Source organism: Lycorma delicatula, chromosome 7 (genome assembly GCF_047948215.1).
Source record: "Lycorma delicatula isolate Av1 chromosome 7, ASM4794821v1, whole genome shotgun sequence".
Classification (NCBI taxonomy): domain Eukaryota; kingdom Metazoa; phylum Arthropoda; class Insecta; order Hemiptera; family Fulgoridae; genus Lycorma; species Lycorma delicatula.
In genome coordinates, this window is record NC_134461.1 from 139014291 (window position 1) to 139036577 (window position 22287).

A 22287-nucleotide genomic window follows, 5' to 3' on the forward strand; every position below is an offset into this window, starting at 1 on the left:
AATGAATTAAAATCCCTTTATTCTTTATAATATAATTTATGATTTATTACGTTTCCACCCTTAATAACCACTCCTTATGAAAAAAATATCCTGTAGATACAATTGAGCAGATTTTGCATTATTAAAGTGGCCAGCTGCATGAAAGAACGGTATCATGAGTTCAATACAGTTAAGGTGTAATTCCCAGTCTCCCATTTGTTCAGCAGCTAGAAAACTTTTCAGCAAAGAAAGTATTCTAAATTATAACACCCATAATTTGCACATATTTCCTTTTTTTCAATTTTGTCAAGTTTATATTCAAATACTTTATTCAGTTTTTGAAACTCCAAATTTGAAGGAATCTCCTCAATATTCATCATGTAAGATATAGTTTCTTTGCTCTAAAGCAATTCTTGAAATTCAACATTTTCTTTCTTCAATTCATCAAATATTAACTGCGATAAGGCCTGCTGCAGAATGATATGGGCTTGTACTGCACGAGCATAAGAATGTCCAGATAACATTTTGTCTATTGATCCTTCTGCACATACAATGGAAAGAATATCCTTAATTCTGTTCCCTGCCATGATGTGTCCAATACACCCCATGTAAGACAGCAATAAGTGAAATCCTCCAAGATGCACGATCATATGAACTTCATAAAAAATTGTTGATTCAACAATATCGCGAGCTTTGATATATAATGGCTGATCAAAAGTAATGATACAGGTTTTCATGCCTTCTTTCAAAACTATTTCAGAAGTAAATTTCGAAGCAGTGTATAACATGCTGTAATCACTCTGTGATCCATTTATGAAGAGAAAAATATTTATTACCAACATTTCATAATTATATTGATAATTAGTTAGCATGCTCCGAAAATTTCACTGAAAAAATGGGATTTGATTTTTCAACAATAACTTCCTTAAATTTTACACTATCCAATTGCTAAAAAAAAACATTTTGCAGGGAAATTCAAGGGCTACAAGGCACATAAAGTTCAGATTCCTTGAGCCCTTCATTTTTGAGTTTAAAGGGCTTGGAGAAGGTGGTCCTTGCTCTCAAATGCAAACTTCTAATGGTGATATCTCAATAAATTTTTATTTTACAGAAATAAGAAAAAAAAACAAAATTTTCAGTAAAAAAAAACTAATTTTTGTACTGTAGTACATGTACATATTTTCTTTAGTTTTTGAATTATTGTGAAAAAAAGAATTTTTTTAAGAAATTTGAATCAACCTGTTTTTCAAATCTAGGCAATCCAAACTGGTCAAACTTCTAGAAAATATTGTTAGTATTTAAAGCAAATTATAACAGGATTACGTTCAATTCCAATTCTTGCGGAAAAGTCATCTGTTTCATTGCTCTGAAAAAGCAAGAGAACCATTTTATTTCATCATAACTCTGTTAGTTTTCATGGTAATGACTTTTAAAAAAGCTAATTTCAAGTACTTTGAAAAATATCCTATAAGTTTTCCTCAAATATTTTCCTGCTTTTTCCATTATTTTTTCCATAGTTTATGATGAACAAAAAGTTACCTTTAACGAGGTGCAACTCAGAGTTTGTATTGCATCTACAGAAAAAAAAAACAATCTCTTCGTTATTTTATAAGCTTCATTTTTACTAATCATAACTTTTTCAATAAAACGTTAAGGTTTTTGAGTTATTCATGAAAAATCGTTCAATGGTTGGATGAAAAATCAATATTTTCAATCATGAATATTGTAATAAGTATTGACTCTACAAAAAATTTTTATAGAACATTTTTTACTTAGAGAATTTATTCCTCTATCGATTTCGGCAGCTATTTTGAATGTAATAATTTCCACCCCTGAGAAGGGGTGGTGTCCACCCCCAGGGTAAAAGCACACATCAGCCATATATAACCTTTGTTCCTCGAGCTATCCCCTAAATACTGTCAAAATTTCATGTCAATTGATTTTGTCCAAAAGAATTCTATGGAAAAACTGTCAAACACTGGACTATTTCCTGACCAATTACTGACAAATCAGCCACTCATTTGAGGAAGTTACCACGCAAAATATAATATTTGTGATGAAAAATACTCCCTCTCTTTGATCCTTGACCATGTTGTTAAGAAGCGATATTATTAATATCTGATTTATCTTTTTAAATTTATCAAGATAAAAACTTTATGGATGATTTTTACAAAGTTGGGACTTTGTGAAAGGCAAAGTAATAGGATAAAAAAGAATTTATAACAAAGACTTTGAAAAAGGTATTACTCAAACAAATATCTTAGAACCTCTAGTTTTATTTATAAAAAAAAAAATAATCTGATTTCACTACTAGGTAAAATATTATATAAGGCTGATAATACTGCTGTTTTGAACATAGCTGATTGCTGGAAAGATATTGAACACTTAATTCCAATATTCTTGGATACTGTAAACTCTTGGATGTATGAATAATATTTAAAATTAGCAAATTTTATAAGGAGTTTAAAAATTACATTTTTATACAGATGCTTAACAATTTAGCATCTTAGATCTGATATTTATATAATACATGTTTTATAATTTAATTTTAAAATAAGAGCCAATTATTGTCATAATTATATGCATATATAGTATAAGCACATTATGCGTTAATTAATAGCATTGAAACTTATGGTATTATTGTTAGGAAGTTTATGAAACTAAGTTTATGGAATAACCCAGATTGCAAAACACAATATTGAAAATTACTGTAAATGAAAATAATAATCCAGATTCAATTTAAACTGCAAGTTCATCTTTCCTGTACTTGAGAAATTTGAAAGCAGTTATGTATAACATTTAAAAGAGGAATATGAGAGTAACAAAACATCACTAAAAATAGCTTGAAAGTAGGAGAAAAATTATAAATACAATACAAAATGTTTAATAAATTCCTAAATAGTTTAAAAGATTTAACAAGTTACTAAAACAAAAAAATATAAGGTTAAGGAATAAATGAGATAAAATATAAAATGATATCACTGTCTTATCTATACTTTAAAAATTACAAAGACAGAATTTTGTTAGCAATATGTAAAATATATATAGTATTACTTATATATGTAAACTATGAAATATATTATAATTGTTAATATTTTATACACAGAGACATTTTACTTAATTTTACCATTTAAAACATAAAAACAGAGACTAGCACTTAATAAATGGCTGCAGGTGCAAATATATATAAATATATTTATGTATTAAAATAAATTCTTTTTATTTAGAAGCTTGATATCTGGAATATTCATCTTCAAAGCAAAAATTTTGATATGTTTCTGCTCACTTCAGCTTATAAAGAGAAAAATTTGGATGAAGACAATTATTCACCTCAGTTTGGATAGCTTGAATACATGGATTTGCATGAGCTAATATCTCGGTTGAAGTATTTCCCACAAGATAAAAATGATTTCTTGAAGAGATGGGTACTGAATCCATTTAGTGAAAATGGTGTTCCAACTGCTAAGTTTCTGGCTGAAATTCATGATCAGCTCATCGAATTGTCTGCAGATAAAATGTTACAACTGCAATTCACATCTGAAGATTTAGATATGTGTTTGCTTGCTTGTTGAAGTGAGTATGGAAATTTAGTCATAGAAGCAAGGTAAACATTAATCCCTTTTGCCATGACTTACCTCCATGAAAAGCGTTTTTTTTTAATCTATGGTTGGGCTAAAAACTAATTATAGGAGTCATCTTTTATCACTTGAAAATAATTTGCTTTTGTGTGTTCACAAAACACAGATCCACATATGCAGAAACTTTTAAATGAAAAATAAATGCAACCACCTCAATAATTTATTTTCTTTACATATGTACTTATAAATAAAAGTAAGATGTTTATAATAAATGATTTTATTCTCATAAAATTATTTCATTATTGTTTATGTGTAAAGTTGTAGGCTATTTCATGACCCCCAGATTGAGAAAAGCTGCTCTAATACAACCCCCACTTCTACTTTAACCTACATAAAGCAAATGTCTATCACACGATACACATGGTTGCATGCGTGTGCACATACAGAAAGATACATCTTTACACAATGTCTTAACTGTTCACAAAGGTAGAAAAATATTTTACTTCAAAGAATTGGCTATATGATTATTTGCTGAAACTTAATATATACTTCAGGTAACAATATAAATTCTAAAAATGTTGCTAAATGACAAAAAACATAATTATAAAGTATCGTGTAATTCTACTCTTCAAGAATCCCGATTGATGTTACCCAACTTTTATTTGTTGGAAATATTCAATGTATTTAATTATTTTGAAGTTAACGTTCATATTTGAAAATCATAACAGTTTAATCATTTAAAATTCATAATAATCATACGAACTATGGATAAGATTTGAGAAAGATACTTCTATAGATATTTTCAATGAGAATATTTAGTTACATGATTAAGTTACACAGATCTCAACCATATCTGACGTGTAATGTTAAGGACATGTTGATATAAAGTTGTATTAACCCTTGTTAAAACAACAGTATATAAGTTTACAAATAAAAAAGCACAAAACTATTTTCTATGGTGTTGTGCCTAATTTAAAAAAAAACCTGCTACACAAAAATAAATATATTTTTTAAACCTACCAGTTGGAGAATGTTTCTGGGTTGTTGAAGTAACTGTATCTAGGTTTGGTTGTGCTGAAGGACTTCTTAATAATGGTAACGTTGGAGGTGGAGGAGGCGGAGGAGATAACTGTATTGCATCCGGTGAATTCCCAACCACTGGCACACTACAGACTCTACCTTTAAAACGACTTGCTCCAGTACCCACTGTAAAGATACATTCAACAATCATGTAAATTATTAACAATAAATACTATAATAAAAATAAAAATTTCAACCAGTAATTATACATAAAAAAAAAAAAATTATGAATAATCATCAGTCTTCCTCCCAGAAATAATGAAGTTATTAATAAAAATTTTGATCAGCTAACTCAGCAACTAAAAATAAAGATTTTTGAAAAAACTTTTGTTTTCTTTGAATGACAAAATAAGTTCTGAACAACAGTGGAGCATCAGGTACCTGAACATCACTCTTCTGAAAGCTTGTAGGATATTACTGCACTGTAACTTCAGATGTTCCTAAATAGTGGACACGACATGTGATATACTGCTCCAGATTCTGATGTGCAGAATCAATGTCCAGGAAACACGCTTCTAGAATTAAACAGAAAAATCTAAGATTCTTTCTAAAAATGATTTTGTATTAGCATATTACTGGTTTAATATTTAGTCCTTGTTATCATATTAATATACAGGTGATGTAAAACAAAATAAATTTCAATTAATAGTGTTCCACAATATCAAGTGTTTTAATGCTAGTTAACCTAAATCACATTTAAGTAAATCTTTTATACGTTCTTAATAAATACCAATATTAATATATTCAAATACATCTACTGTACTGTAGATTAGCTGATACCATAGATAACTAGTTGCAGATGGATTGAAAAAAACAATTTTTTCGATATGTTGAATACCAATTGCTGCTTTTTACTGTTCTGGCAGTCATTTATCAATGAGGATAGTCAACTGAAACTTAACTGCACTACCAGGATTGTTCGGAAACTTTTTGGACTGTTAATGGTGTAAGAATGACAAAATAACTATATTATTCAAATATGATCCTTTGGATGATGTACTGCGAAGATTCAGACACATATGTTTAATTTTTTGTTTGTGGTGATTGAGTAAATTGAACAGGTTTTGATATTTTCTGCAAAATAGATAAAATTAAAGTTTGAGCTATTTTAAAAGGTGTAACACACCCAACGGATATACATATGTATGTAGAAAATTGGTGCTGATTCGTTTAATAAATTAAGTCTTGTGTAGTTGGAATTATAATCATTTATATTGTGAATTGTAAATATTATTCATATACATGTGAATCTTTATATAAGTTATTGTATCCATAAATGTAATGATAAGTTATTGTATTAATGATTGAAATAATTCTTAAAGATTGTAGTAGACTAGTCAGAGACTGGAACAGGACTGTCCAAATGAAGTGATGAGCATGCTTATGTACTGTATATGGAGCCGCTGAATCATCAGAAACCAAGTGCATCTAGAAGGAGAGAGTGAAGTGAACAAAAAGTGAACATTTACAAGAGTATTTAAAAATTAAATAAATCATTTAAATAACCCTCTTTGTTTTCAACAGTAAAAAAGTGAGTTAGTGAATTTAAAATTTACTTGTAGATCCATTCAAATGTTGAACATTCTAGAAGCCCAAAAATTGCTACAACCAAAGAAATCACCACTAAAATCCACAATGCTGTATTAAATGATCAGACAGAAGGTAGACAGAAAACAAACATCTCAATTGAATGTGTCCTTTATAATTTACATGACACTTCGGTATGAAGCTTTCCTCTTGATGGATGCTGCATCTGTAAACAGGTGACTGAATACTCCTCAAGGGTGTTTAGACTTATTTTAACACAAATCTGCTGTGTCTCTTCAAAGTTTTTTTATTACAATAGATAAGGCATGGATTCATCATTACACACCACAGTCCAAAACAGTAGGAGAGAGCAGAGGTGAATGTGCACCAAAGAAGGTAAAAACGGTTCCATCTTTAGGAAGTATGGCTACAATTTATTGGGATTCTCATGGTGTGGTGCTCATAGATTAACTGGAAAAACATAAGACCATCACTGGGGCATATTAACACTTTACTGCTGGACTAATTAAAGTGCTGTTCAGACTAAATGTCCACATATGGCCAAAAAGAAAGTCCACTACAAGACTATTGTAATAATAGCCACTTTTCTATTATACTTTTATTGTAATAATAGTAAATTTTCTAGGAGATTGAAGGCTTCCTTTTGACAATTCAGTACCAAATGATAGAAATGCATAACAAGTGAAACAAAGATTCTGGAGCCCTATTAGATTAATATAAGATGCATAAAAAGCATGTCAGGAATCTTAAGCACTTAATCAAAGTAACTTATTACTTTCCCACAATAATGTGGGAAAGTAATTCACCAAATGATAGCTAAACAACATGTAATAGATAGTGTGACTAAAACTTAAGAAGTACCACCACCCATTAGAGGAGATTGAACAACTCTTCTACAGGGATTGTATAATTAACACCAATCACTGGATTTGCAGACAGGTGCAATTCAATGCACAATATTACATCATGATAGATAATTCATAACATGTTTAAAGTTTGATCTAGTTTTTTTATTTCAACTATGCTCCATAATCTATAATAATGTATGATATTCTATCACCCTTGCAAACTGCATTGGCTTACTCATTTACTTTTACTACTAGCAATGTTTTGATGCTGATAATAATCATAATGAAAGGTTTTTAACATGCCAAAGTCACTTCAGGATCATTTTATTTACCCCACTTTTCCTTATCACTAGAAAAAATAAAAAAATTTCTATAAAGATCTCATATGTCTAAATGCCAGTTCAAAAGAACTGTACAACATAGACTCTTCAACTTGTCAATGTGCAAAATCATATTATAAACAATGATAAAAATATCTCAAAAAAAAAACGAATTAGCATTGTACCAAAATGAAATTTTTAAACAATCAGTGAAAATGCCATCACGCTCTACAAAAAACCTATTATAAAACAATTATAACAGCCAACAAGATACTGACTTTTCTGCCCTGGAGGTTGTAATGGATGGCCACTCTTCGCACACCACCCAACTGGAAAAATATCACGTGAATCATAGCGACACCAGTAATCAAATGCACCACGCCACCCATCAAATGTCACATGAATCATCTCACCCTTCTCAGCACCTTAATTTTTAAACAAAAAGTAAATCATTAATAGTTGAATAAAGAAAAATAACATTATTATTATTATTATTATTATTAAGAGTGGACTGTTATTAATACTTTTTAAGTATTAGCAGAGCATCAATGAATGTATAAACATCCATTAATCAAACAAGATTAATCCCAAAAGATTATTTTTCAGCCAATAATTAATTTAATCATATTTATATTAAATAAGAATAAGAAACTGTACATCTTTTAAAGTTTTAATTTCATTTTCTGTCTTATTTAGCTTCTTAAAGCCTTTTTATAAAGCTGTTTATTTAATATCTCAGTAAGTTAAGATAAATAGGTATCGAAAGCCCTTTAGACCAGTGTTTCTCAACCTGTAGGCTGCGCCCCCCTAGGGTCACGTGATAACACTAAATGGGGAGAGCTAGCATATCAAAAAGGAAATATTAAAAATATTTATTAGTTTACTGAAAGCAAAACAAAAAACATTCTGACATAATAATAAATAATAAAATACACATTTACACTAATATAATACAGACTTATAAATAGGATTGTATCAGTACTGCATAAATAATTTAATATTTAACTTATCAATGCTAAATTAAAAGCAAATTTAATCATCACTAGTGACTCCCTTGGGCCTGTCTTGTAGATCAAAGTTTTTCAAAGGAAGGTTTAGTATTAGAAATAGACACTCTTGAGTTCTTTTTCTATATTAAGCTGAGATCTATATTTTGTCTTCAAAGCAGCCACTGCAGAAAAAATGGTTTCACAAAGGTAGGATGTTGAAAGTGGTACTAGTATATGAAATGCTCCTGTTTTTTTTCAGTATAAAAAACTCATCACACACTTCTGCCCAAAATTCAAAGAGTGATTTACTACTAAATTGTCTTTTGATTTTGCCACTTGTTGTGAAGTCTATGAAGATTTCTTCTTAGTTCAGAGTCCTTTGGGGATTCCTAACCCACTTGACACTTAAAAATTTAAATGTCTGCTCTACAATTCCAATTTTCTACAGAAAGCATTAACTTTATCACCCATATCCAACATATGTATATTTGCTCCTTTGAGTTGAAGATTCAAAGTATTTAATGTCTTGAATATGTCAACCTAGTAGCTCAATTCCATTACAAATAAACTATCTTGAAACTTCTCGGGTTCTGGTCGGCTACCGGTCGGTTTTCTTCTTCTAGAAAAATGGCGATTTCATCTCTTAATTCATAAACACGTTGCAAAAACTTCCCACGTGATAACCATCTTGCCTCACAATAAAATAGTAACACTGTATGTACTGCACCATCCAAGTCTTTACAAAGTACAGAAAAAATTCTTGATTTTTGGGATCAAATTTTTATATAATTTACTATGGTTACAACCGTCATTAGCACAATATTCACACCAGGACTCATTTCTTTGGAAGTCAGAGCTTTTCTGTGGAATGTATCCAGGCATACTGTGGAGATTTTTGTTTCAAAATTACTTGTATACTTTGGAATCTTCCAGACATTGAACGATCTATAATAAAACTATGTTTATCTCCAAATATAGTTTCTATAATCTCAATTACAGTTGCTAAATAAGCTTTTAACCAATGGAGTGAGGCTTTTTACATCTGGTTATTTTATATAAAAATTTACAAGAAGCAAGATAAGCTTTTTCATTTACAATGTTTTTTTTTTAAATGGTGTTTGCTTTTCATACGATTTTAATTTTAATTCGAAGAATTCTTGGGGTTTGTTAACGTACTCACTATGAAGCGTTTCCAAATATCATATAAGTTTATTAGGTTTCATGCTATCTGCTGCCAAAACTTTTGAGAAAATGACACTTTAGGGGCCTTTCTTCTTCATTTACTTCAGTACTGGTAAACCCAAAATTTAAGTACTTTTGAGGATATTTTGTTGGTTTTATTTTCGGAACCATACTATCTGATTTTGTATAAATCTACTGCTAAGAATATTTAATACCGTGAATCGCAATTAATACGCAAATTACAACATACACATTCATGATAGATTCAATAGCAATAGAAGGTTAGACTCGACTGAGGGTGGCTGGAATTGAACAAGGTGCAGCATTTATACAAGTTAACGCAGACTATTCAGAATGTTTGAGACAAATCGAAACTTCTTGCAAAGCCACGAGAAAGTCCGATTCGGTGGACATAAGACAGAGGGCAATAGAGACGTACTGATTCTGCCAAATATCAATAAATTTACTTATTCTTGGTAATTTGTAAGGTTTCTAATTAAGGTTGTAGTGTAGCTTTAGTGTCAAAATACTTAAATACATTATTAATTTACGAGAGGCGGGCGCGATGAAAATTAAGACTGAAAATTGGGTCGCAAATACTGAAAGGTTAGAGAAACACTGCTTTAGACCAATGTGTCTTTTATTCAAATTAGAATGAATCCAGCAGTATTCATAGGATTGAGACAATAAGGTCTCTTATCTTATTCAAGAAAATCAGGCTAAAGAGTTTTGAGTTAAAATTGCTACAATTACAGAAGTAGACTATTAAACATGGTTTCTATTTTTTAAATTTATTTTAATTCAAGGCTTGTGCAAAAGTACATGATATACAACATTTACAGTTGGGTGAAAAGTGCCACGACTAACCAGAATATAGCCCCCTCACTAAAATCTTGTGGATAAAGACCAAGATGCTATTTATCCACCAAAGAAATCAGTAATAATTCTATAACAATTAGGTAATAATAAAAAAACTTTATTTTTTTCATTTAAAATTATCATAATATGTCTAATTTGTGTAATGTAAAAGTCATTACACAAATTATAAAAATTTGTGGTAATGACTAATTAGTAAAGTAGTTGATGTATGAGTAAAGGAAATGACATTTACTAAGGACGATTTCAGCAAACATGTTTTTTGTTAATTTGACTTGTGAAGCTGACATCAAGGCTGGAATTAACAGGAATGAAGATGGTTTTAGTCGAAAGTGATTTTTGGCAAAATGGAACATCAGCTGGTAAGATATTACTATTACAACACTGATTATGAAACCAAACAGTTAAGAAACCAAAATGTATTACCTCTTAACTCTTAAATTTAAAGATCATTGCAAAAGCAATTACATTTTCCAGTTTTTCACACAAATTTAAACTATACGTAACTATATTTTGTTGTAATTTATTATAAAAATGCTGTGCTCCATAATGATTTAGATTATACTTTTAGTTAAGTTTTATTATAAAAACATTAAAAAACAAATTAATGAACCTTTATTAAAAAGTGTAATTATTTATTTTATTTACGAGTTAAATGCCCTACATTATTTGTTCTTTTTTATGTACCTTTTTTGAGAATGGTGCCATATGGTTTTCAAACTTTTTCTAGCTTGTACATTCTCCTTCATCTGGTTTTAACTTATTTTCCGTATAGGCTCTTGGACAGCCATCATCCCATTTGCTAAGGATCTGAAGTATGCATTTGAAACGGTGGGGCCATTTCTTTGCATTATGTTAATGTACAGGAATATAAAAGCATTTATACTACAATGCAGTTTTATGTGAACAATGACAAGCCAAATCAATGACAGTAAAAAATGGAGTTAAGTGAAATGCAACTATGACAATGTGTATAAAGGAGTTAGAGGTTGGATGACTTTGAATTACACCTCAAGGGATTAAAAATCATCAGATCAAATTGTGGAATTCACAGGAATAGCTAACTTTATTACAAAGGAAATCCAAGATAAGCGAGTGAAGATTATTAACACTGAAAGCATCATATATTACAGATAGTATAAACACTAGAAAGATTTTCATTTTATTATAAAAATAACAGATGTTCAGTGTCACACTGGACACTGAATACAAAGTATGGTTTTGCAGTTAACATCAAAATTGGACTAAACATAACTTATGATCATATATGGTCTCTTTTTAACCAATAACACTGACTGTTGCACAAAAATGAAATTAATTTCTACTGAAAAATCATGTCATCATTACAGTAGAGGAAAAAGCTGACAGCAAGAAATGACAGTCAATTAAGCGACTGAACTGTCAAAATTACACCCTGTTAAATTTAAGAAAGTCACACCATAACTTCCCTGGATATACTGAATATTTCAGAGCTTCTCCCGATTTGAATGTATACAGTAAGACAACATATTAGGTTAAGTCACAAGGATTCAGTAATCTGATGACTGCAGGAAGAGACGACTGATGTTAAAATAATGGCCATTTAAAAGAGGTGTTAAAGGATATGGAATTCAAACAGCTTTTTTTGAGTTTCTTGATATTAGACTAAACTTCACAACAGCAAAAACTATGAGTAAAATAAATATTAATATATATAAACTATTTTCAGTTAAAAATATATATATTAAAATTTATATCAGTTCTTTTCAGACACTCTTGTAAAGTAACAAAAATAACAAGCACAATTTAAAAGAAAATTGTTTGTCATAGGCATTTTTTCAACAACAAAATTTATAAAAATTGTGTTACATGAGACAAATTATTAACTAACCGACTGTAGCTGCACAGATTAGCTGAGGATTCTTCTTATCAACTGCTTCCAGTTTCATGCCAACTTTAAAAAGATTTGCTCTTGGAGTTGGAGGTTCACTTTTAAATACTTTGGCAGGTGCCATTTCTGCTCCATTTAATGTCTTTAATAGGAACATAGGCCACGATGATGCATTCATACGAAAACCTATAACATAAAACAAAATCAGGATATATGTACATATATATGATATGGGTAAACATATTTATTAACATTACTCCTCTTTTATTGTTTATTCAATAAAGTAAAGAGAAAAATGGCAACAGAGGAAAACCTATCGAGAGTAAACTTAAACTGTCTGATGTTCACATTAGCACCCACAACAGAGAACATCAACAGTTTGAAAAGAATTTTATTACTGAAAATAGCATACAAAAAAATTGGTCAAAATTCACTCATGGATGTTAAAACAGTACAATAAAAAGTGTATTATCTTTTTTTGAATGTATATAAGACCCTGTTGGGTCTGAAAGCTGGTCTCTGGCATAGTTGACTCAGCTGTAGTTGGGGAGTTGCGGCTCGTTCATTGAAATCAGATTGGGCTTTGCCTCAGCGGCAGTTGGGTCCACACTACAGCATGGCAGTGGTGGCTCCCAGAACCCCACAATGTCAGGTCGGTATCAGTCGTCTTTTACTGGTGCAGCCAAAGTGGTTTTCCACTTCAGTGGTAAAGTATATGATCCCCTGCTGGGCCAGCTCCTGCTGCTGAGTCTCCCAGCCAGGGCAATTGAAGCCCAGCGAGCTGGAGTGGGAAGATAGCATCTGTGCCCAGTGGGCCAACCAGGCCTGCTGCTCCAGCGAGGATGTTGGAATCCACCAGGAAGTCCCTTGTAGAGGCGGCCAGCAAATTTCTCTTTTCTTCTTCTTCTTGGTCTTTTCCAGGTGGTGGTCGATGATGAATTGAAAATTCACTCTGGTGTATGCTCTTTTACTGGACACTGAGTGGTGGGGCTGCAGCACTGCTATGGTGAGAGATCTGCGCAATCAGCTATGTGCTGGGAGTGACACTTGTGCAAGTGCGTATGTACACTGTACTCCCGCTGACATCTGAGCTGCTAGCATGTTGCGTTCGCTGATGTGAAGTTAGGCATATATGTGGTAACAAGAGATATCTGCATATCCTTAGCTAATTTTTAGCCTTGGTTTTTAATTAACGATTATATCATATTGTTATTGTTATTTTCATTAGCAATAAAATAATTTGTTCATTAGAAATAAAGAAAAATAGAGGACTACCTAAAAATTAAAAAATTTTCACTTAATGAATCCATTCAATCACTCTCCTTTTTTATTCCATTCTTTATTAACATACATTATTATTTATCTTATAGATAAATTACAGTAGAAATAAAATTAATAATTTTAAGAAAACTTTTAAAATTTAGTGTTCCAAATACACTCAAACATATTATATTAGTCAATAATAAATAAATAAACAACAATAAATAAAGACAAAAATCACACATGCTCAATAAAAATATTATTAGACAACTTATTACTACTATTTACCTAATGGGGGTTGTAACATGCCACCATGTTTTTCACAATATCCAATAGGGTGAATTTCATTAGAATCCACTAGTCTCCAGAAATCATTTTTATTATCACTTCCATCCAGCCTTAGCCTAAGCCTCGGTCCTAATACACCAACAACAGATGCGATGCATGTTGAAGTGAGATTTCTTGGATCTAATGCTTCCAATTTCATCCCGATCTTAAATTCATTCATTGGTGGTATAAGATGCTATGAACAAAAAAGATAAAATTTATAATACTAATAAGTTCAAATAAAATCATATCAAACAAGTATTTTAAAAAAACTGTATGACAACAATTAGCAAGTGTAATAAAAATAAATGAAAGTAAGACTGTTGTAACACTTTTCATAGTAATGAATAAAAATTACATTATTAACAGGAAAATGTTGTAACTGTGAAATGTAAATATTTTCCGATTTTTAAACAGTACAAGATTTAATTTTTCTTTATCAATATTATATATTTACGATGATAGAAGTATTAAGTGAATTACTGTGAAAAAGTGGGAAATAAAATTTTGTGAATTTTAAGCATCTAAACGGAATATTGAGAAAGAATTTTGCAGCAACTGACCAGTCTTTGTGATTGATGAGAAGCATCAAAAGAAAGTGGATGAACTGATTCAAAGAAACATCACATCACCACCCATCTAAACATGTCTGTCAAAAAAATTGTAAAGGAAACATTACTGAGTAATTGGATTATCCTAAAATCTGTTCACCGTAGATACCCAATAACTCACAAAAGAAAACTGACAACGAAAATAATGTTCAGAACAAGTTCTGAAAGATAAGCATAAAGAAAACCTTTTCTTTACTATGGTAATGAGATTGAGTACATATAAACTAGAAAAAATAAGCCAAAATATGGAATATTAACATTTCAGTTTACTGCAGTTCAAAAAATTCAAAGATTGTTAACACTCTGCAAAGACAAACCTTTCTAAATGGTGTTCTAGGATAACAAACAAATGTACACGATGCTGTACTGGAAGCTGTCAAGTGTGGATTTTATGCAATATATAAGACATTAAAAAAACTTGAGAAAGTATGCGTTATGTTAGAAAATTCACAGTCAATAATCCTGTGATGTAATGCTTGGCCATATGTACAATCACTCTCATTGCAATACTGCCAAGACTCTTTAAAAGATGCTATTATGTTTCAAAATATCTCCCTCAGTTAGAAAAAATTATATTCATCACAGTTACATCAGTAAATTTTAGTAAGTAAAATTTTAAGTAAATAATCATGTTTTTTTTTCTATGTGAAGACAATAAATACAATAATTTAATAATTAATAATAAAGCGATGAAATTAAAATTTCTATTAACCTGTTTGAAATACTCAGGTGGTGCAGCAAAACTGTTGGTCTCTTTAAGATATGCTTCCCAATCGAATGTCTGAAATGGAACCGGTGGATATGGCGATGATGCAGCAGCAGATGCATTATGAGAACCATGAACCAAATTACCAACAACTTGATTATTTCTTTCAGATTTATCAGCAACCACACTTACATCTATAAAAAAAAAGAAAGAGTATTAAGTTTAACAACAAAATTTATTTTGAAATGCGTAAGTAATACAAATAATGAACTGATTCAATTTTAAACCGTTAAGTAGATGCTTTTATTACCATAATAAATTATGCAATCATACTTTGAAGTAATATACAAAGCATTTAAATACATTTTCTATCTACTAATGACAACTAAGTAATTTGCATATATAAATCATTCTATTTAACATCTTCTAACACTTAATATACTCTATCTTCATTAATAAATGAATGAAGTCATTATAAATCAAAGAAATATAATTCTTAAAAATTAAATAATAAATCGCTTAAAAAAAGAATCTCTATAATACATAAAAGATAGATTTTGTAAAAATGTCAATAACAATAAATAGTAAAATTAGATTTTAATTAGTTTCTAAAAAAGTCTTCTGATGACTAATTATTTCTTCAATACTACTCAAAACACTAGAGCCTCTTCTCATGAAACATTTGCACACTTTAACATTCATTGTGGAGTGTAATCTTACACACCATATCAGGAACTGATAATAAATTTGTACATATAGCTTACTTTTTAATAATGTAAATTTTTAATTAGTAGGGATGCATTCCAAATGACATCTGTAATAAAAAATTAACAACAAATTACAACAGGTGCTCTATAGACACCAGGTCATCCTGTATATCAGTAATTCATGTAAATTCTAATGATTCATTGAAACCTTACAACAGATTTGGAGGAAATATTCTTTTTTAACAAAATAATGGTAACAATAGTTTTTCAATGGTTTTAAATGTCCAACGCATTGCTTTTCACTGTATTTTTAAATTTTTCCACTACTTAAAATAGGATAATAAAACAGACTTAAGTCTGCAACATAAAATAAACAAATCTTATCTGTTTAAAGAAGTGAGCAACAAATTTTCTTTTACCATAATTACTAAAACCTCTTTCACGAATTTTATAGATTATATATATTATGTGTTTCAACACGCACAAATGCATCTTATTTATTTCTACATTTAAAAAATTTATATTAAAAAAAAGATTTTATCTTTCAAAATTATGTTGCCTTACGACAAGCTACAAGTCTAATTCCAACGAAGCAGAAATCTTGTCTATATCAGTCTACCAGGTGATCATCTGAAAAGTTACCACATTTATTATTCAACCGCTATCAGTCCCATTGTGTTTGCAGGCATGTATACCATTCTCAGGGGAAACCTTTTTAAAATTATTTATAATTATTATTATCTACTCCTTTGAAAATAATTTTAAAAAGATTTCCCTTGAGACATGCCTACAAACAAAAATACGATGGGACTGATAGCTGTCGAATAATAAATGTGGTAACTTTTCAAATGATCACCCAGAATAACAAATGTTTCCCGAAAATCCATTTTTACTGCTACAAACTGGAAATAAGTGAGTAAATTTCAGTTCCAATAAAAAACATAATTTAAATATAATTATTACATTATATAATGCAATAATTTACACCAATTTAAAAACAAAGAATGTTAAAGGATATTAAAAATTAAAAAAGTGTTAAATTAAAATGAGAAGTACTATTAACACTAAAAATGTAAATTTAAATTACTTCTTTTTTCTGGAGTGTCAGAATCCCTCTTCTGATGTTTATTAAGGCATATCGTTGAACAGAAGTCTTTAGCAGGAGCATCAGGGTATTCTAATCTGACAGGAGTACCTCTGATTACATTATCGCACTGAACACAAGCTCCCTGCAACAAAAATAAGTAAATGTAATGAAATAATAAATCTTTATTAATCTTTTTTATCATTATTTATTTATTTAATTCGCTGCTTTACCAGATTAAAATATAATGATTACAGACAAACCAATGTATGTAACCCACAAAAATGCAAAATTAAAGATGAATAACTAGCAGAAGTGCCTGGCTTTATCTTGGAGAATTTAAGGAACCATTATATGGTTGAGTGTAAATAAAACATAAAAGAAAAGTGCGTATATACAAAGCATACAAAAGTAATATACACATAGATTAATACAAGGGACCAGTTAAAAATTATAGTTACAGATTTCTTGATACCTAATTCTTCAGTTTGTTAAAGAAAGGTTATAAATACAATGTGTATCAAAAAGAATGATTTGATATAAACATGTTAACTTAAGATGTGTTACATTACAAATCATCCTTTATAATAAGTCCTTCAAAACCATAAACCGGTACAACCAGCCAAGTTCAATGAATGAAATTTGCACCATTTGTAGATGTGTATCCAAGAATTTCAAATACTGTCGCCAGATTGCAATGCTATTGCTCTAACATATGCAAAGTCATAAAACATGGCATTCATCCAACAAAAGCTGTTTTGTGTTCTATAATTTAGAGTATGTAATAATGGTTCAGTTTGCTTTGACACAGTTTCAGGACAATCCATCATCACTAAGAACAATGTCATTGATAAACAGTTTGAAAAATTGGGTGTTCATTTTTATTATAAGGGGAAAAGTTCAGGAAAGCCATACACTTCAGAGAAATATATACAATGAATTCAAGAGGCTTTTTAGCAAAACCCAAAAAAGTTCACTCATTGTGCTAGCCAAGAAGTTGCAATCTATCATACAACTGTTTGGCAGGTGTTAAGTCAACACTTTTATTTTAAGCCAACACGAACTGGTGCAAGCTCTTCCATCTAAGTGACAAAAGAAAACGTAAAGGTTTCTGTGATAAGTTCTTAGTCGATGTGGAAGACGATAGATTCTTATCGCAGTTAATTTTTAGTAAGTTTCAAATCATAATCTTTGCATATGGAGACTTGAAAACCCACATGAAATCATAAATCAGGAGCAAGATTCACCATAAGTTAATGTTTGTGTGCCATTTTTGTTTAAAACAAATTTGGCTCTTTCTTTTTTGAAGGAAACAAGTAACAGGGCATTATGTCGAGAAGCTGCGGGATTGGCTTTTTCTACAACTAAATGAAGACTCTGAAAAATTAATTCTTCAATCACAAATTTCAGCAAGATGGTGCCCCACCACATCGGCTTATCATTAAATAAAACATCACCTTAATGATAGATATGGTGTACAGGAGCCCAAGACTTGGTACTACACTCTTGGCCCCCAAGATTCCCAGACATTACACCTTGTGGCATGAAACAATGTGTTTATGTTCCACCATTACTTGCTGATTTGGATGAGTTGAAAACCAGGATATAGCTGTAGTAGCTTCTTTAAGAGAAGACTGTCTGCAATCCATTGGAGAAGAATTCAGCTATCCAAACAGCATATAAAGAATTACATTTTTGAATAATATGTAATTTGCCTTCTAATTTTAAAATAGTTTTATGACATATAACTGTTTAAAATCAGGTCTTTTTTTATACACACTGTATTAAGAAATGCAATCCTCTCTGATGGTTGTGCTCATAACTCCATTTTTTTAATTTTCCTGTTAATTAGGCATAAAGGAAACTGTGCTATAATTCTTCTGATTATTTCCTATACTTTAAAATATAATATTTTTAATGATAAATAGTTTTTTAGGGCTAAGCTCTCGCTAGAAGATACAGAGCCTGATATGCCCAATAGTTCCAAGAATATTTGAACACAATATATGTTAAATACGATGCTTTCCGCAATTTTTCACTCTTGACACGTCTCCTTTAACTTGCAAAAAAACCAGTGGGACTATGCCGCTCAGATAAGTAGAATTCTAGATTTGTGAATGTCTTGTCCTCTTGGTCTGTCGTTGGGAACAAAAGAAAAGCCTTCTCTTTTTCAACCGCAAGGCCTCCTATGGATTATAATTTGTCAGTGCATGAATCTGTTAGCATATGATTTTAGAACTTTATTCAAAATTTATTAAATATTTTATAAAACCCTCCTGCCAGAGCTATACTAATAAAGGCAACAATTTAAAAAAAAAAACAAAAAAACATTGGATTGTGTATCAGAAAATCTTTATGCAACTGATGATGTACAATAATCCCAAATGTTGTAAATGTAAAAAAAGTACTTCTACTCTTTTGGATGTACTAATCAAAAAATAAAAATGGTAGATCAAGTTTGCATATGTTTTACCATATCCCCATTCACATAAGAAAGCATTCAAATCTAGTAATAGCAGGCTTTGAAATTTACTTTACTTCAACAAATTCTGTAGTTTAGGAGTTAATCCAAAAACATACATTCAATTTCATATTATACAGGTTTACTCTTATTGAAAATTTACCACTTTAAATATATGATTAAATATTAATAACCATAAAGTAATGTAATTGTCATCACATCAATAAGAACATTAAATAATTAATTTTCCCAATATAATTGTACAACTTCCAGAGGTTCAAGACAAATAAAAAATTTAGATACATTTTACGTGAAACTCAGCACTTGATTAAAAAAAAGAATTTTTGGAGGAGCAAACAATTAAGCAGTAAATGTTCAAATAATACTGACCTTATTGTAAGCCTTCCTAAATTCAGAAAGGCAAGTTTCAGAACAGAACTCTTTTTTTCCATGTTGGGTAGGTAAAATATACTTTAATGACTGTCTACTTTCAGCACACCAAGTACAACCTGCCTTATTCTTAGGTGGTCGACCTACAAAAAATATACAATTTTAATAACAAAATACTACACTAAAAAATTATTTAATGACATTAAAAAAAAATATGTACTCTTATTTTATACTTTCATATAAAACATGCACTGAAACTGCCTTTATATGCATTAAGCCTAATGTTTTAGTTAATCTAACATCACTCTTGAAAATTATTCAGCCACCCTCAATAGTAACAAGCATATTTTACCAGAATTACTAATAAGATGAGGAAATGAACTGATTCCCACACCTTCCTCCCACTCACCCAAACATACTTTTGCATATTAGCATCCCAAACTGAACAAAATATAGGTGACATTTCAGCCAAGATATTTTCATTTCATTTATCAGTAACTGAAATTTAAAATGGATTTAAAACTCGGAAAAAACAATGCTCTACTAGGCCTCATATATCTCAGATCCTTTAAATACATCACAGCCATAAGAAAGACTAGATGAAATAATGTAAAGCAACAGATTAATCAACTTCTTTCTATACAAATAATGTAACAATGCATTATTTGTATACTGCCTCTATTCAGTAGGACGCACAATATATATAATGTACCTATTAACATTTCCTACCATTTTATACTACTTGTATTAAAATTTAAAAAAGTATCAGAAGAAGAGAATTATCAGAAGAGATACCACAGCTGTTGGTTAACCACACTAAATAATAAACTTTCACTGCTACATAAACAGGCTGTTTCATTGAAGAATAATTAAAATTTTGCTACAATTTATTTTTTCTTCAATAGTGTTTACAAAAATAAACCAATATAAAAATTAAAATGAATTCTTGAAAAAAGATATAGTAGGCTACTTATTAAAATATCAATTTGGGTAAGTTTGCAAACATTTTTGAATCAAAATTGTATTAGGTTACTGGTATTGGTTAAGTTATTAAATTATGATATCAATAATAACACTGATACACAAAATTTTTGTTTCCTAACGTACGATACATGATCTTAATCTGTTTTTTGATGTTGAAAATGAATATGAACTCAAGACTCTTTCTATCCCCCACCATTTTTGAAAAACTTTTAAATATGAATTAAAGAATTTTTTCATTTTTCAACGTGTAGTTAGCATTTTAAGCTCCTATATTGTATTTTGTTAGCTTATTCTTTATTGTTTAACTTTGTTAGTATAATTTGTAAACTATAAATAAACAATACTAGACAAAGAATTAAATCATATCATAATCACATATTATGATATCATATCTAATACTGAAGAGTGTGCTTTCATGGATAAGATTATCATATCTGTGCAGGTCAAAACTGTTGAAAACACAGCCATATTGTTTGTAGTAAGCACTGGGTTTATGAATAAATTAGTCTTATTGGTCTTAAGTTAGTTAACACTGCAGTGTCATAAGGCCTTGTAATTGTGTAAATGATGTGGATGCCTTTTGTTATGTATTTGGTGAGTTTACCATAAAATCAAATAGAAAAAACATTACACCTTTAATTAAAAAGCATATAATTTGTACTTTCAGTGTAAAATTGGTGACAAGGACAAGATGTGGGCTCCTCATATAGTACGTACTAATTTTTCTGTATATTTAAGGGAATGGCTGAAAGGTACAGAGAAGGCTTTGCCCTTTGGTGTACCTATGGTTTGGCGTGAACCAAAGGATCTTGTAATCAATTGTTACTTTTGTTTAACAAGTAGATCTGGAATTTCTAAAAAATCTAAACATACTGTAAAATATCCTTCATTGATATCTGCAATCAGGTCAGTACCTCACAGTGAAATTATTTCAGTTCCTGAGTTATCTGTGAATATATGTTTCGAAAGCAGCGATGAAGAAAACAATGATTTTGATTTTGAATTATCTTCCGATAAGCCAAATCTTATAACACAAGGTGAATTAAATGACTTGGTTAGGGATTTAAATTTATCAAAAAATCAAGCTGAACTGTTGGATGAAGACTGCAAGGTTGGAATTTACTTCAAAAAAAAAAGAAAAAGAAATACACAAATTTTCAGCTTTCGAAGCCAACAAAAAGAACTTTCTCATACTTTATTGATGAAAATAATGTGGTTTATTGCACTAATATTGATGAGTTTACGTTGCAATAGGGCAAATTCATAAACCTGAGGACTGGCTTTTCATAGATTTGTCCAAGCATAGTTTAAAGGTGGTTCTACTATACAATGGTATCAAATATCCTTTGATACCAATCTGCAAATATAATATTACGTAAAACTTATTTATTTAATAAACACTTCCAAACACAGGATGAAATTTGAAACAATCAGTTTCAAATCTGTTTCAATCAGTCTGGTCAGGCTGACCAGACTGTAACTGCAAA

General features: G+C 30.1%; 1 protein-coding gene across 2 annotated transcripts in view; it reads right to left on the minus strand.

Moving 5' to 3' along the window:
• Scm (Polycomb protein Scm) overlaps positions 1-22287 on the minus strand; it is a 50015-nt gene that overhangs the window by 17815 nt on the left and 9913 nt on the right. For both annotated transcript variants that reach the window (XM_075371405.1, XM_075371406.1), the window contains exons 3-9: positions 19817-19959; positions 16969-17110; positions 15181-15368; positions 13819-14053; positions 12271-12456; positions 7632-7778; positions 4578-4763 (exon numbers count right to left, since the gene is read on the minus strand). In XM_075371405.1, the coding sequence (XP_075227520.1) occupies positions 4578-4763; positions 7632-7778; positions 12271-12456; positions 13819-14053; positions 15181-15368; positions 16969-17110; positions 19817-19959 (1227 nt within the window). The remainder of the gene's footprint in view (positions 1-4577; positions 4764-7631; positions 7779-12270; positions 12457-13818; positions 14054-15180; positions 15369-16968; positions 17111-19816; positions 19960-22287) is intronic.